Raw genomic sequence first — 14,039 nt, 5'->3', positions numbered from 1 at the left:
AGGACCTGGGTTTTCATCTCTGTTCTGCTGCTTGTCTCTAATGTGACCTTAGGCAAGTCAATTCACTTCTCTGGGCCTCCAGTTGCCTCCTGTAAAATGGGGATTAAGAGTGTGCGCCCCATATGGGACAGGGTCAGGGTCCAACCTGATTAGCTTGTGGTGCTTAGAACAGCGCTTGACACATAGTAAGCGCTTAACGAACACCATCATCAGCATCATCTAAGGGGCCTGAGGGGGGCGGGGAATGGGCAACCATAACGTGATGCACCAGTCGAAGCCCTAAAGACAACAACCAGAATTGGCTGCTCCTTTGACGCCTCCGGGGTCTCCTGCACTATGCAGCCCACCTTCCATGTACGGAGGAAAAGAGGAAGGAAGAGAAGGAAGGGGAGAAGTTCGGGGATGGAAAACATTTTTTCTTTTCTCCAGCTTATTTATGTGTTCTTCCCAGAGTATTCATTATGTGCTCTCCCCAAGGGCAGGAAATAACAGGGTTTAACACCACACCCTACCTCTGCCGATCCACCCAGAATTTAAAGGGCAAATTTGCATTTCAAAGCAAAATGTCTGAAAGTTCGACTATTCATTTGCCCCTCGGGTCGGCGTCCTGCACTTCCCTGGCAACAGCTGAGATTTACCACAAGCATTTTAAGCGGTCCAAAGGAAAATCAAGTAATCCGAAAGAGTCACAATTAGTGTAACTCCAACCTGGTCAAAACTGGGTCGCAAATATTTGGCCGAAACCTTTTTTTTTTTTAAACTGATGGAGGAGGAGAAGAGGAAGTGAAGGCTCATTTGTTTGGGTGGAAAAAGGTATTCTTGTTAAAAAAGAAACACACAAAACTATAGATAACACCCAGGGCTTTTCAATATTAGGTGCCCTTTCAAGAATTTAGTAGTAAACGTTAGACTTAGCAAACTACAGCAAGGTCCACACCAAGGCACACAAGTCACCAGAAATTAGATTTGTGTATTTATTTAAGGCATTGCGTGAGGTCACCTCAGATTCTGAAATCTTTCAAATGCACCTCAGCCCTGTTAATCTTGAACACTCTGCCTGGCCCAGCACTCCACCACGGTGTTTTGTGCAGATGGTTGCTGAATGATTTGCCTTTGATGAAGACTGGGCCTGTGATTCAGTACTCCAGTAGTTGTTACTCTAGGTCTGTTCTTCAAAATACTCCAGAACACGAAATCACAAGTTTCAACCTTCAGAAGGTGGTGAGTCCCCTGAATACAGCCTGCTCTCCAAGGCTGCTCTCCTGCACAGATTGGTATATGTTTTCTGTCGAATCTAATACATTGCATATGTCTGCAAGTCCCACATCAGAACCTGTCTTAGGGCTGGCATGGAAGGAGTTTTACGGTGGAACTCGACTCTTTGCCAGGTAGTGGTTGAAATTGACACCAGCTCCTGTTATCTCAGAAGACAAGACTTCTTTGATCTCAGCAGTGTGGATTATGTTCCTAATGCTATGCTGTCTTGGGCCCACAAATGATGCTGCCCTTCTTCAAGGCCCATTTTCTGGGACCTTCAGAATAGTTGCTTCACACATTTTTTTTAAATCGTATTTCCTAAACTCTTACTATGTGCCAGGCACTGTACTAAGCCCTTGGGTCGATACAAGCAAATCAGGTTGGATACAGTCCATGTCCCACATGAGGCTCATGGTCTTAATCCCCAATTCACAGATGAGGTAAGTGGGGCATGGTGAAGTGAAGTGACTTCCCCAAGGCCATCCTGTAGACAAGTGGTGAAGTCAGCAATAGAACCCAGGTCCTTCTGACTGCCAGGCCATGCTCTAACCTCTGGGCTAAACTGCTTCGCCAGAGCAGTTCAACTTGACACCTCTGGTGTACCTGCTCAAGGAGGTGATGAATCAGTTACGGTGCCTGTCTGGGCTGGATGCAAGCCATCAAAAATCGCATCTCTTCCGAAAGTCCTTTCCCGACTAAGTCCTCATTTTCCTTACCTCGGTCTCTCTTCTGTGTCGCCTTTGCACTCAGACCTGTACTCCTTAAGCACTTTTTATTTGCCTCATTTTAAGCCCCTCAGCACCTTATATGCATATCCTTATACTTATTTTCCCTATCTGTAATTTATTTGAATGTGTTGTCTTCTCCTCTAGATTGTAAGCTCCTTGTGAGCAGGGATCTTGTCTACCAACTCCATTATATTGTAATAATAATAATAATGATGGTATTTGTTAAGCGCGCTGCTCTGCACACAGTAAGCCCTCAATAAATATCACTGACTGAGAGAATGAAACTCAAGTTTTTGTTTGGCTCGGTTGCAAAGACCATCCTTAACTACTCTTCCTATGGTAAATAAATTAACCTTTTGCCAGTTCTTCCCCCATCTCACAAAGCCCCCCCACACACAGCTGTTAAAATGTTATGTGCAATTGAAAAGATCATCGTTTATGGAAAAAGCTCGATCAACTGAGCTGCAACATGTCACAGTCTGGAAAAGTAACTTCAGAATCGCCTGCTAATGCTAATTGAGTGAAAAATGGATATCGATCGTCAACTGTTGGGCAGGTGAACATCTTGGTTCCCTTCGAGGTTCAGCTCAACAGAACGAAAGAAAAGCAAAAGCTAAGGATCGTCTTCTCCATGGGGTTCCTTTTTACTTTCAATCCTCCTTTCTCTGCCACTCGTCTGTCGTGTGACCCTGGGCAAGTCACTTAACTTCTCTGTGTCTCATTTACCTCAACTGTAGAATGGGGATTAAGAACGTGAGTACCAGGTGGGACAAGGACCGTGTCCTAATCAGTTGGAGCAGCTTATATCTACTCCAGTGCCTGGCACATAATAAATGTTTAGTAAAAAAACGTAAAAAACCAAAAAGCTAAGAGTCGAGCCTATACTGATAGAGAAAGTGGAATCCACCAAGGTGATGGACAGCTTTCCTGGAAGGGAGAAACCCAGAGATGGTGATCCGGGCCTCTCTGTCCACCGGTTGATTGTACGAGTCCACTGTGGCCACCACCTTCCCACCCCCCTACCCCCCGGGGTCCTCAATGATCTCCTCCTCGCCCGGACCATCACGCTGCCCCCTAGAAACCCTGACCAGCTCTCAACCAAACCCCAGAGAATGCTCCATTCCACCCTGCCTAGCATCACTTATCCCGCTGCAGACCTCTTGCCCATATTCTGCTTCTGGCTGAAACGTCCTCCCTCTTCATATCCGACAGAGAATTACTCTTCTCCGCTTCAAAGCCTTATTGACAACACATCTCCTCCAAGAGGCCTTCCCTGAATAAGCCCTCCTTTCCTCTTCTCCCACTTCCTTCTGCAATGCCTTGATTTGCTCCCTTTATTCATCCCCCCTCCCAGCCCCACAGTACTTATGTACATATCTCTTATTTTATTGATTGACATTAATGTCCGTCTCCCCCCTTTAAACTCTAAGTCCCTTGGGGAGAGGAAATGTGTTCAAAGTGCTTTGTACAGTGCCCTGCACAAAGTAAGAGCTCAATAAATATGACTGACTGTCTGACCATCCCAGAGGGACACAGAAAAGCAGCTGCAGCACAGTGCCACCTCCTACACGAAATCTCAGGAAAACTGGATGGCTGCTGCTGTAGCATTTCCTGGGGACGGAGTGTGTCTTCTTTATTGCTATATTATAACTCTCCCAAGTGGTTAGTACAGTGCTTTGCACACAAGCAGCGTGGCTCAATGGAAAGAGCACGGCTTGGGAGTCAGAGGTCATGGGTTTGAATCCTGGCTCTGCCACTTGTCAGCTGTGTGACTGTGGGCAAGTCACTTCACTTCTCTGTGCCTCAGTTACCTCATCTGTAAAATGGGGATTAAGACTGTGAGCCTCACGTGGGACAACCTGATTACCCTGTATCTACCCCAGTGTTTAGAACAGTGCTCTGCACATAGTAAGCGCTTAACAAATACCAACATTATTATTATTATTATCATCAATAAATATGACTGAATGAATGAATGGATGCCGTTGTGACTGTCCTACCGAGGGACAGAAACCTGGGCCTAATATCCCTCCCCTTGCTGGGCATTCTTTCCTAGTACTCAACTGTGCTTTGCATTCAGTATTTAATAAATAATGTCACTACTATTATTAAACCAATTTCTTAATAATTTTGGTGAAAAAAGAACAGGAGGGATTGCCAATTTCTTCCTCATTTCTTAGCCACCTACCTGGGAAGGAAAAGGCAAAGAAGTTTTGAACTCTAAGGAATTATTTTACGGAATTTTCTTAGGACACTTCAGAAGATAAAACAAGTCTCCACCTGAAAGATTTACCACTACTAGATGCATCTGTCCAGAAGTACCTGGAATGTTATATAATTTTCATTTAAAATACTGTAATAATTATTATTTTGGTATTTGTTAAGCACTTACTATGTGCCAGGCACTGTACTAAGCGCTGGGCTAGATACAAGCCAATCAGGTTGGACACAGTCCCTGTCCCACACGAGGCTCACAGTCTCAATCCTCTCTTTACAGATGAGGTAACTGGGGCACAGAGAACTGAAGTGACTTGCCCAGGGTCACAGAGTAGGCAAGTGGTGGACCTGGGATTAGAACTCAGGTCCTTCTGATTTACAGGCCTGTGCCTATCCACTGTCATTTTTAGAAAAACTGGAGAAAATTCAAAATTTTCCCCCAGAAAGTAGATACCCAGGACAAATTAGGATTAGACACCTTATTCTGAGATTTTGAGACAGCAAACTAAACAAGTTGGCCAGGAACACTCAACTCAGCCTGGTCTGAGCCAAGCACCTGGGACCAGAGGATCATAAACAATTTTATTTTCACTGGACATTTTTGCAAAGCTAAGTTTGCCCAAGTATTTTTGCCAAACTGGGGATGTAGTTTTCTAAGGCACCTATGGACTTAAAACTCTTAATATTCTGAGAATTACAACAGGTTAGGTTTAGGGTCGGGGTGGGGGGGAAGTAGAGGGGAAGGAGAGAGGAGGGAAAAGGGTAAGATGGAGGAGGAAAGAGGAAGGAGGGAGAGGAGGGAGGCCCAGCAGAAGCAGATGGGGGAGATGGGACTGAGGGAGACTGGGACTGAGCAGCCAAAGGTCCCCATGGTCGGGTAGGTGAGGTCCCGGGGAGCAACTGCTGCTCCCCCTCCCCACAGTCCTTCCTTTCCTGGAGGTCCTCTTACCTTCTCTGTCCCCACTCTGGCACAAGGCCCCTTGACTGCAGGCCAGAGGAATTTCCCCCACACCACTGGTGCCTTGTGTTACTCTTTCTCTCTGGGGGGGGGGTCTGCTCCCACCCCCAATCCCCCATTACCTGTTCCCCTCTCAGAGAGGTACGTGGGGATAGAGCTGGAGCAGAGACACTGATCGGGAAAACTCCCCCTTTCTGGCCAAAGGCTTTCCAGAGCAGACAGTTATCCCGCATCCTCCCTCAGACAAAGGGTCGGTACAGAAGTCGGCCTGAGGGGCTTCAGGGTCACCTAGTAGGACTAATCATTCCATGCTATTAGATGAGCTCTTACAGTGTGTTGAGCACCACATTAACTGACGTCTCCACCTGGATGTCGGCCCGCCACCTAAAACTCAACATGAGCAAGACTGAGCTCCTCATCTTCCCTCCCAAACCCGGTCCGCTCCCAGACTTCTCTATCACCGTGGATGGCACGACCATCCTTCCCGTCCCGCAGGCCCGCAATCTCGGTGTCATCCTTGACTCGTCCCTCTCGTTCACCCCACACATCCTATCCGTTACCAAGACCTGCCGGTTTCACCTCTACAATATCGCCAAGATCCGCCCTTTCCTCTCCACCCAAACGGCTACCATACTATTACGGGCTCTCGTTATATCCCGGCTAGACTACTGTGTCAGCCTTCTCTCTGATCTCCCTTCCTCCTCTCTCGCCCCGCTCCGGTCTATTCTTCACTCCGCTGCCCGGCTCATCTTCCTGCAGAAACGATCTGGGCATGTCACTCCCCTTCTTAAACAACTCCAGTGATTGCCTATCGACCTCCGCTCCAAACAAAAACTCCTCACTCTAGGCTTCGAGGCTCTCCATCACCTTGACCCTTCCTACCTCTCCTCCCTTCTCTCTTTCTACCGCCCACCCCGCACGCTCCGCTCCTCTGCCGCCCACCTCCTCGCCGTCCCTCGGTCTCGCCTATCCCGCCGTCGACCCCTGGGTCACGTCCTCCCGCGGTCCTGGAACGCCCTCCCTCCTCACCTCCGCCAAACTGATTCTCTTTCCCTCTTCAAAACCTTACTTAAAAATCACCTCCTCCAAGAGGCCTTCCCAGACTGAGCTCCTCTTCCCCCTCTACTCCCTCTGCCATCCCCCCTTTACCTCTCCGCAGCTAAAGCCTCATTTTCCCCTTTTCCCTCTGCTCCTCCACCTCTCCCTTCCCATCCCCACAGCACTGTACTCGTCCTCTCAACTGTATATATTTTCGTTACCCTATTTATTTTGCTAATGAATTGTACATCGCCTTGATTCTATTTAGTTGCCATTGTTTTTACGAGATGTTCTTCCCCTTGACGCTGTTTAGTGCCATTGTTCTTGTCTGTCCGTCTCCCCCGATTAGACTGTAAGCCCGTCAAACGGCAGGGACTGTCTCTATCTGTTGCCGACTTGTTCATCCCAAGCGCTTAGTACAGTGCTCTGCACATAGTAAGCGCTCAATAAATACTATTGAATGAATGAACTGCTTGGGAGAGTACAATGCCTTAGAACTGGTAGACAGGTTTCCTGTTTAGTAGACATGCTCCCTGAGCACGAGGAGCTTATAGTCTAGAGGGGAAGACAGACATTAAAATAAATTATGGTAATAAACCTAAGTGCTGTGGGGCTGAGGTGAACATTAGATGCTTGAGGGGTACAGCTCAAGGTGCCAGGGTAATGAACATATCTGTAATTTGTTTATATTACTGTCCGTCTCCCCCTCTAGACTGTAAAGTCATTGTAGGCAGGGAATGCATCTGTTAATTGCTAGAAACCATTCTCCCAGGCCCTTAGTATAGTGCTCTGCACACACTCATGAAATACCATTGATTGAGAGCAGGTACTGAATCTCCATTTGACAGATGAGGAACCTGAGGCCCAGAGAAGAGGACTTGCCCAAGATCACACAACAGGCAAATGCCCAAGACTAGGTTAGAACCAAGTCCTCTGACTCCAGGCCCGTGATCCTTCCACTAGGTCATCCCCAAAATGCAGAGCATCGGTCACTATGCCTTGCCTTGTCTTAGGCTGTCGAGTCATCTCCGACCCATAGCGACGCCATGGACACATCTGTCCCAGAACATCCCGCTCTCCATCTGCAATCATTCTGGTAGTGGATCCATAGAGTTTTCTTGGAAAAATATGGAAGTGGTTTACCATTGCCTTTTCCCGCACAGGAAACCCGGGTCTCCGCCCTCGACTCTCTTCCCTGCCGCTGCTGCCCAGCATAGGGGAGTTTTGACTTGTAGCAGATTGCCTCCCATTCGCTAGCCACTGCCCAAGCTAGGGATGGAATGGATATGCCTCTGCTTGTCTCTTCCTCCCGTAGTCAAGACTGGTAAGAGTACTGAAAACTCTCCAGGTGCGACCCTGAGAATGTCTCGGAAACTATGTGGCAAAGGGTATTTCCTTCAACTGGGCTGAGCTAGCGGGGTGGACTCACGGCTGTGTCTGTGAATGCCTTCTGTCTGTCGGTTTTTCCTGCTCAGTTGTAAGCTCCTTAAGGGCAAGGTACGTGTCCACCAACCATACTGTACTCTTTTACGGACTTAGTGCAGTGCTTTGCACACAGAAAGTGCTCGATGAATACTTCCGGTTAACCAATGAAGCCACATGGTTGACTGATGAAGCCCGGGAAGCAGCACGGCCTACTGGATAAGAGCACGGGCCTGGGAATCAGATCATGGGTTCTAATCCCACCTCTGCCACTTGTCTGCTGTGTGGCCTTGGGCAAATCACTTCACTTCTCTGGGCTTCAGTTCCCTCATCTGTAAAATGGGGACTAAGACTGTGAGCCCTATGTGGGACAGGGACTCTGTCCAACCCGATTATCTTGTAAATACCCCAGTGCTTAGAATAGTGCCTGGCACACAGTAAGCACTTAACAAATACCATAATACTACTACTACTACTAATAATAATGTCAGAGCCCTCTTACTAGAGGGCTCCAAACAAAAGTTCAGAACGAGAAGAATGACAAGGGAGTCGTCCAAATGAAATGGGATTGTCCGGAGCCGCAGCCTGAAGGCCGGAAGAGGGATACCTGCAATTGGAACCGAACCCATGCTCACGTGTCTGCCCGGTTGGAAAACTTCAAAGCTCACGTTCTCTATAGACGAGCAGCCGCCCCCGGTCTGGTGGGCTAGGCTGAAAGCTGGCATTTCCACTTTAAATGAGGTCTACTGCTGGGGGGTGGGGGAGCTGGGGGAGCAGTTCAAGACCCCCTTAGTGCTGGAGACCCCAACACTAGTAGCTCAGAGAAGAAAGCAACAGCATGATGATTTATTTAATTAGGTAATCCCATCTCTGACTCCGGGCACCGGAGGGTTTGAAGAACCGTAGTGAAAGGATTACATAAACAATGGATGGCAAGTAGACGTTAAAGAGCCACCGGCTGCATTTATAGACCGGCACCATTTAGGCAGCGGGAAGGAGAGGAGAGGGGATACTAACCTGGAAGCTTAATGGGTGGAAAAAGAAGCCGAGAAAAGCTCAGAAATGCATTAGAACGAGAGAGCCCCTTCTATTAGCTCTGCACTGGAAGCCCTCCCCCCTCCCCCCATCAGAGTCTAAATAATGCAAGGACTTCTGACTTTTTCTAGTCATGCCCTAAATACGGTGGAGCCTGAATTCGCCTGAGCAACCATTTCCCTTTTTCCTTCCCTCTTTCCTTTTTCTGTGACAAAAAGGCAGCAGCAGCAGCTCCCTGAAAGAAACAATCACTATACCCCCCAAACGGCATTTTTGGTCACAGTACTCACTCTGTTAAAGCGCTTGGCTTGGAACAGATGCCCATTCACTCGATACAGCTTCCTCCATCTTCTGGCCCCTCGTCGGTAGATTGATTCTAAAAAGGATATTAAAAAGGTGTAAAGAAGCAGCATAGTAGCATAGCAGAAACCCTAGGACCCGCACGTTGCGACTTAGAACAATCTTGCCTTCCTTGTCAAATGGCTAAAATCCTTGGTGCCAGACCAATTTCTTTCTTAATGCTTTTTTTTTTTCCCCACAAAAAGGAAAAAACGCCAGAGAAGCATTCAATGACAGCTTCCAGAGAGGACAGGCTTTCCTCCAGCCTCTCCCTTCCCTACCCCACTCTCTTTCCCTCACATGATTAGAATTTTGTGTCAGTGCCTTAGCTGCTTGCTGTTTCAAGCTCAGGTGAGGTGGATAGACACCGTTAAAGATACACAACGCTTTTCTAAAACCTGAGGGGAAAAAAAACAACCACAGAGTCCTACCAATCTACAGACCACTATTTAGACTCAAAGGTTAAATATTGGTGGATTAAAAGGCCATGAAAATGATATAGGTCAGAGAAGTTATAGATTTGATTTATTCTGTAATTTCCTTTTCAATGCTCTTTATCTCTAGGCTAGATGTAGTAATAGTAGAAATAGTAGGAGTATCTATTGAACACGTTCTGTGTGCAGAGCACTGTATTAAGCGCTGAAAAAGAATACACAGCACTTGGGAGAGTAAAACACAATATAATGGATGCATTCCCTGCCCACAATGAGCTGATTAGGACCATGAGGTCCATGTGGGACAGGGATTGGGTCTCACCCGATTTGCTTATATCCACCCCAGCGCTTAGTACAGGGATTGGCACAGTAAGCACTTAAAAAATACCATTAAAAAAAATTTAGACATGGCCCCTGTCCCTCAGGGTTGCAGAGGAGAAGGGGGTCTCAGAGTCCGAAAACCAGCTTAGACATCCCATAGTATGTCACACTAAAACATTCTTAAAGGCTGGCATATTTTTCAGAGGATCCTGATGAATTTCTGGTATTTTATTTGATCATGAAACCTCCCCTGGATTTATTGAGAACTTGGCCATTTCAGATTCTACAGGCGGTTTGGGATCCAGCGTACCTAGGACCAAAATTGGAGCTTCAGATTTCTCACAGAACAGAGCTAATCTTGAGTGAAGGTTATAAAAACAACTGGTGACTCTTCATCAAATTCAATTTGTGAATTTTTTGCAAAAATATCTTAGTCACTTTCCATTTGGACTGAACATAACACAGACCCCAACTTTTTCTGTGATAGAAACTAGGAGGGTGATAGGTGCTCTTTCAAATATGTGAGTTCACCTAATTTACAGTCTCTGTGGGGCAGAATAATAATAATAATTGTGGTATTTGTTTAGTGCTTACTATGTGCCAGGCACTGTACTAAGCTCTGTACTAAGCTCTGGGGTGGATAAAAGCAAATCGGGTTGGACATAGTCCCTGTCCCACGTAGGGCTCACAGTCTCAATCCCATTTTACAGATCAGGTAACTGAGGCCCAGAGAAGTGAAGTCACTTGCCCAAGACCACACAGCAGATGAGTGGCAGAGCCGGGATTTGAACCCATGACCTCTGACTCCCAGGCCCATGCTATATCTACTACGTAATATGCAGTCCTTAATGTTAGTGCCTGTGTGCTTACTGTACGTACTCTCATATAATCCTACTGAGCTAGATGTACCCATTTTCCAAAACACAGGAGGATCAAGCTCTTTAAGACCCCAAGCTCAAAAGCCTCTGCCAAGCACTTGAACCAAATGAGCACTGAGGAGGTTTAACTTTCATTGGGAGATTTCATTATAGCACCTTGAGAACACCACGTCAGGAAACATGATCCGTAAAAACTCAGATGAAGCACAATAGCAAGCTTTCTGTTTTTTGTACCTTTTAAAATTCCACCCAAAATGGACTCGCCCGTCATCAGTGACAGTGCTATGGATTTGCTAATGTGGAAATTGTAACTGGATGTTTTTTAAACAAGCAAATTACTAGCTTTGGCTGTAAATGGCCTAAAATTGGGTCACAGTTATTCCAAGAACCCACTTCTCTCATTGTACATAGGAGATGGAGGGAAAAAAATGAAGCTAAACTAGATTCCAAGGGGAACAGAGAAGGCTCTGAGAAACATCAGTTTGTGTGGCGGGGGGGGGGGAACACCATAGATAAACAATTGACATCATGCAATGATATTTCTAATATTTCTTTAGAGAGTCAACACAATGAAGATTGCTAGAAGTACAACCTAGGAATGAAAAATGAGAACTCTTGACAACGAAAAAATGTGCATTTCAACTTGAATTCCGAGGCAGGTTTTAGGGTCACTCTCACTTTGGAAGGACCCCTGAAACTCGGGTCTGCCTTGGTCCCAGATAGGATGAATTGTATTTATTGAGTGCTACCGTGTGAAGAGCACTGCACTAAGCACCTGGGAGAGTGCAACAGAACAGAGTTGGTAGACATGCTTCCTGCCTATCAGGAGCAGACAGCCTAGAAGCAGCATAACCTAGTGGATTGAGCATGGGCCTAGTAGTCAGAGGACCTGGGTTCTAATCTTGGCTCCACCGCTTGTCTGCTGTATGACCTTAGGCAAGTCACGTCACTTCTCTGTGCCTCAGTTTCCTCATCTGTAAACTGGGGACTAAGACTGCGAGTCTTTGAGGGGGACAGGGACTGAGTCCAACCTGATCGGCTTGTATCTACCTTAGTGCAGTGGCTGGCACATACTAAGTGCTGAGCAAATACCAATTACTCATAGAGAGAAGCTGATATGCTCCTTTTGGTATTTAATTCCAGCACTGGATATCCATCTCCACTAATCTCTATCAATAATAATTAATAACTATGGTATTTGTTATTAAGTGCTTAGCTATTAAGCCAGGGACTCTACTAAGTACTGGGGTGGATACGAGCAAAACGGGTTAGATATAGTCCCCCGTGGGGGACTCACTGCTTCAAATTCTCATTTTAAAGACGAGGCAACTGAGGCCCAGATATCAAGCCAACTCAGCAGAGTAGGGAGGAGAGCGGTCAGTTAGCATCTTTCTCAGAAACGACCCAGACTGATCCCGTGGGGAGAGCTCTCCCGAGCCTGCCAGCAGCTGGAAATCTTGCTAGATTGTCCGTGGTGACTTTTGCAGGGCTCTGGAGGCCTGAGGGAATTTATCCAGGCCAAAAGAAACTCTTTGGTTGGAACCTACCACCTTCATGCTTCAAAACTAGACTAAGTTTATTGGCAGGGAATGTTTCTGCTAATTCTGCTGTATTGTAAAAATAATGATAATGATGGTGTTGGTTAAGTGCTTACTGTGTGCCAGGAACTATACTAAGCACTGGGGTGGATACAAGCAAATCCCTGTCCCACGTGAGACTCCCTGTCTCAATTTCCATTTTACAGATGAGGTAACTGAAGCACAGAAAAGTGAAGTGACTTGCCCAAGGTCACACAGCAGACAAATGGCAGAGCCAGGTTTAGAACCCATGACCTCCTGACCTTTACATCCAGCAGACCAAATCACTCTCTCCATCTTCAAAACCCTACTGAAATTGTATTTCCTCCAAGAAGCCTTCCCTAAGTCTCCATTTTCCAAACCATCAGTGCTATTTATTGAGCACCTACTGTGGGTAGAGCACTGTACTAAGCACTTGGTCGTGTACAACATAAGGGAGTGGGTAGATACTTAAGCACTTGGACACTGACCCCAAGCCTACACCCACTGTACATCTACACTTATAATAATAATAATAATAATAAAAATAATAAATTATGGTACTAGTTTGTTAAACACTTACTATGCACCAAGTACTATGCTATACTCTACAATGGGGTAAAAACAAGATAATCAGATCAGACACAGTTTCTAATCCACATGAGGCTCATGATCTAAGGGAGAATGTGTATTTAATCCCCTTTTTACTGAGGCAGAGAGAAGTAAAATTACTTGCTCAAAGTCACAAAGCAGGCAAGTGGCCAAGCCAACGTTAAGTCCTGGGCCAGTCAGTCAACTGTATTTACTGAACGCTTACTGAGTGCAGAGCATTGTGCTAAGTGCTTGGGAGAGTACAAAAGAACCATATAACAGACACATTCCCTGGCCACAATGAGTTTACAGTCTTATGTACATAAGTGCTGTGGGGTTGGGAGTGGGAAATGATTTAAGGGGGCAAGTCTGGGTGACACAGAAGGAAGCTGGAAAAGAGGGAATGAGGGCTTGGTCAGGGAAGGCCTCATGGAAGAGATGTGCCTTCAATAAGGCTTTGAATGTGTAGAGAGTCACTGTCTGTCGGCTATGAGGAGAGAAGGCGTTCCAGGACAGAGGCAGGACTCAGGTGAGAGGTCGCTGGTGAAATTGATGAGATTGAGGAATGGTAAGAAGGTTACCATTTAATGCATGGAGTGTGTGGACTGGGGTGTAGTAGGAAATCAGAGAGGTAAGGTAGGAGTGGGCAAAGTGATGGAGTGCTTTAGAGCTGATGGAAAGGAGTTTCTGTTAAATGCGGAGGTGGATGGGCAACCACTGAGAAGCAGCGTGGCTCAGTGGAAAGAGCACGGGCTTTGGAGTCAGGGCTCATGAGTTCGAATCCCAGCTCTGCCACTTGTCGGCCGTGTGACTGTGGGCAAGTCACTTAACTTCTCTGTGCCTCAGTTCCCTCATCTGTAAAATGGGGATTAAGACTGTGAGCCCCACGTGGGACAACCTGATTCCCCTATGTCTACCCCAGTGCTTAGAACAGTGCTCGGCACATAGTAAGCACTTAACAAATACCAAGACAACCACTGAAGGTTCTTGAGGAGTGGGGAAACATGGCCTGAACGTTTTTGTGGAAAACATTAGACTACCATCCTGAGCTCTTTTCACTGGGCTACACTGTTTCTCTAGGCCATGCTGCTTATGTGCCATAGTCAGGAAGTTGACTTTCACAGGCTCTATCAAGACTGATAAAGGGATTCAACATAACAATAGTAATAATAATAACAATGGTATTAGTGGATACAAGCAAATTGAGTATGACACAGTCCCTGTCCCACGTGGGGCTCACAGTCTCAATCCCCATTTTGCAGATG

The 14,039-nt window shown here is 46.4% G+C and overlaps 1 protein-coding gene across 9 annotated transcripts in view; it reads right to left on the bottom strand.

Annotated features, from left to right (window-relative positions):
* PRKCZ (protein kinase C zeta) overlaps positions 1-14,039 on the bottom strand; it is a 190,389-nt gene that overhangs the window by 62,512 nt on the left and 113,838 nt on the right. For all 9 annotated transcript variants that reach the window (XM_029065045.2, XM_029065047.2, XM_029065053.2 and 6 more), the window contains one exon: positions 8,946-9,031. In XM_029065045.2, coding sequence (XP_028920878.1) covers positions 8,946-9,031 — 86 coding nt within the window. The remainder of the gene's footprint in view (positions 1-8,945; positions 9,032-14,039) is intronic.

The sequence above is a fragment of the Ornithorhynchus anatinus genome, chromosome 5, assembly GCF_004115215.2.
Source record: "Ornithorhynchus anatinus isolate Pmale09 chromosome 5, mOrnAna1.pri.v4, whole genome shotgun sequence".
Taxonomy (NCBI): domain Eukaryota; kingdom Metazoa; phylum Chordata; class Mammalia; order Monotremata; family Ornithorhynchidae; genus Ornithorhynchus; species Ornithorhynchus anatinus.
The sequence above is the reverse complement of the archived record's forward strand: the minus strand, read 5'-3'. Positions and strand labels throughout refer to the sequence as shown.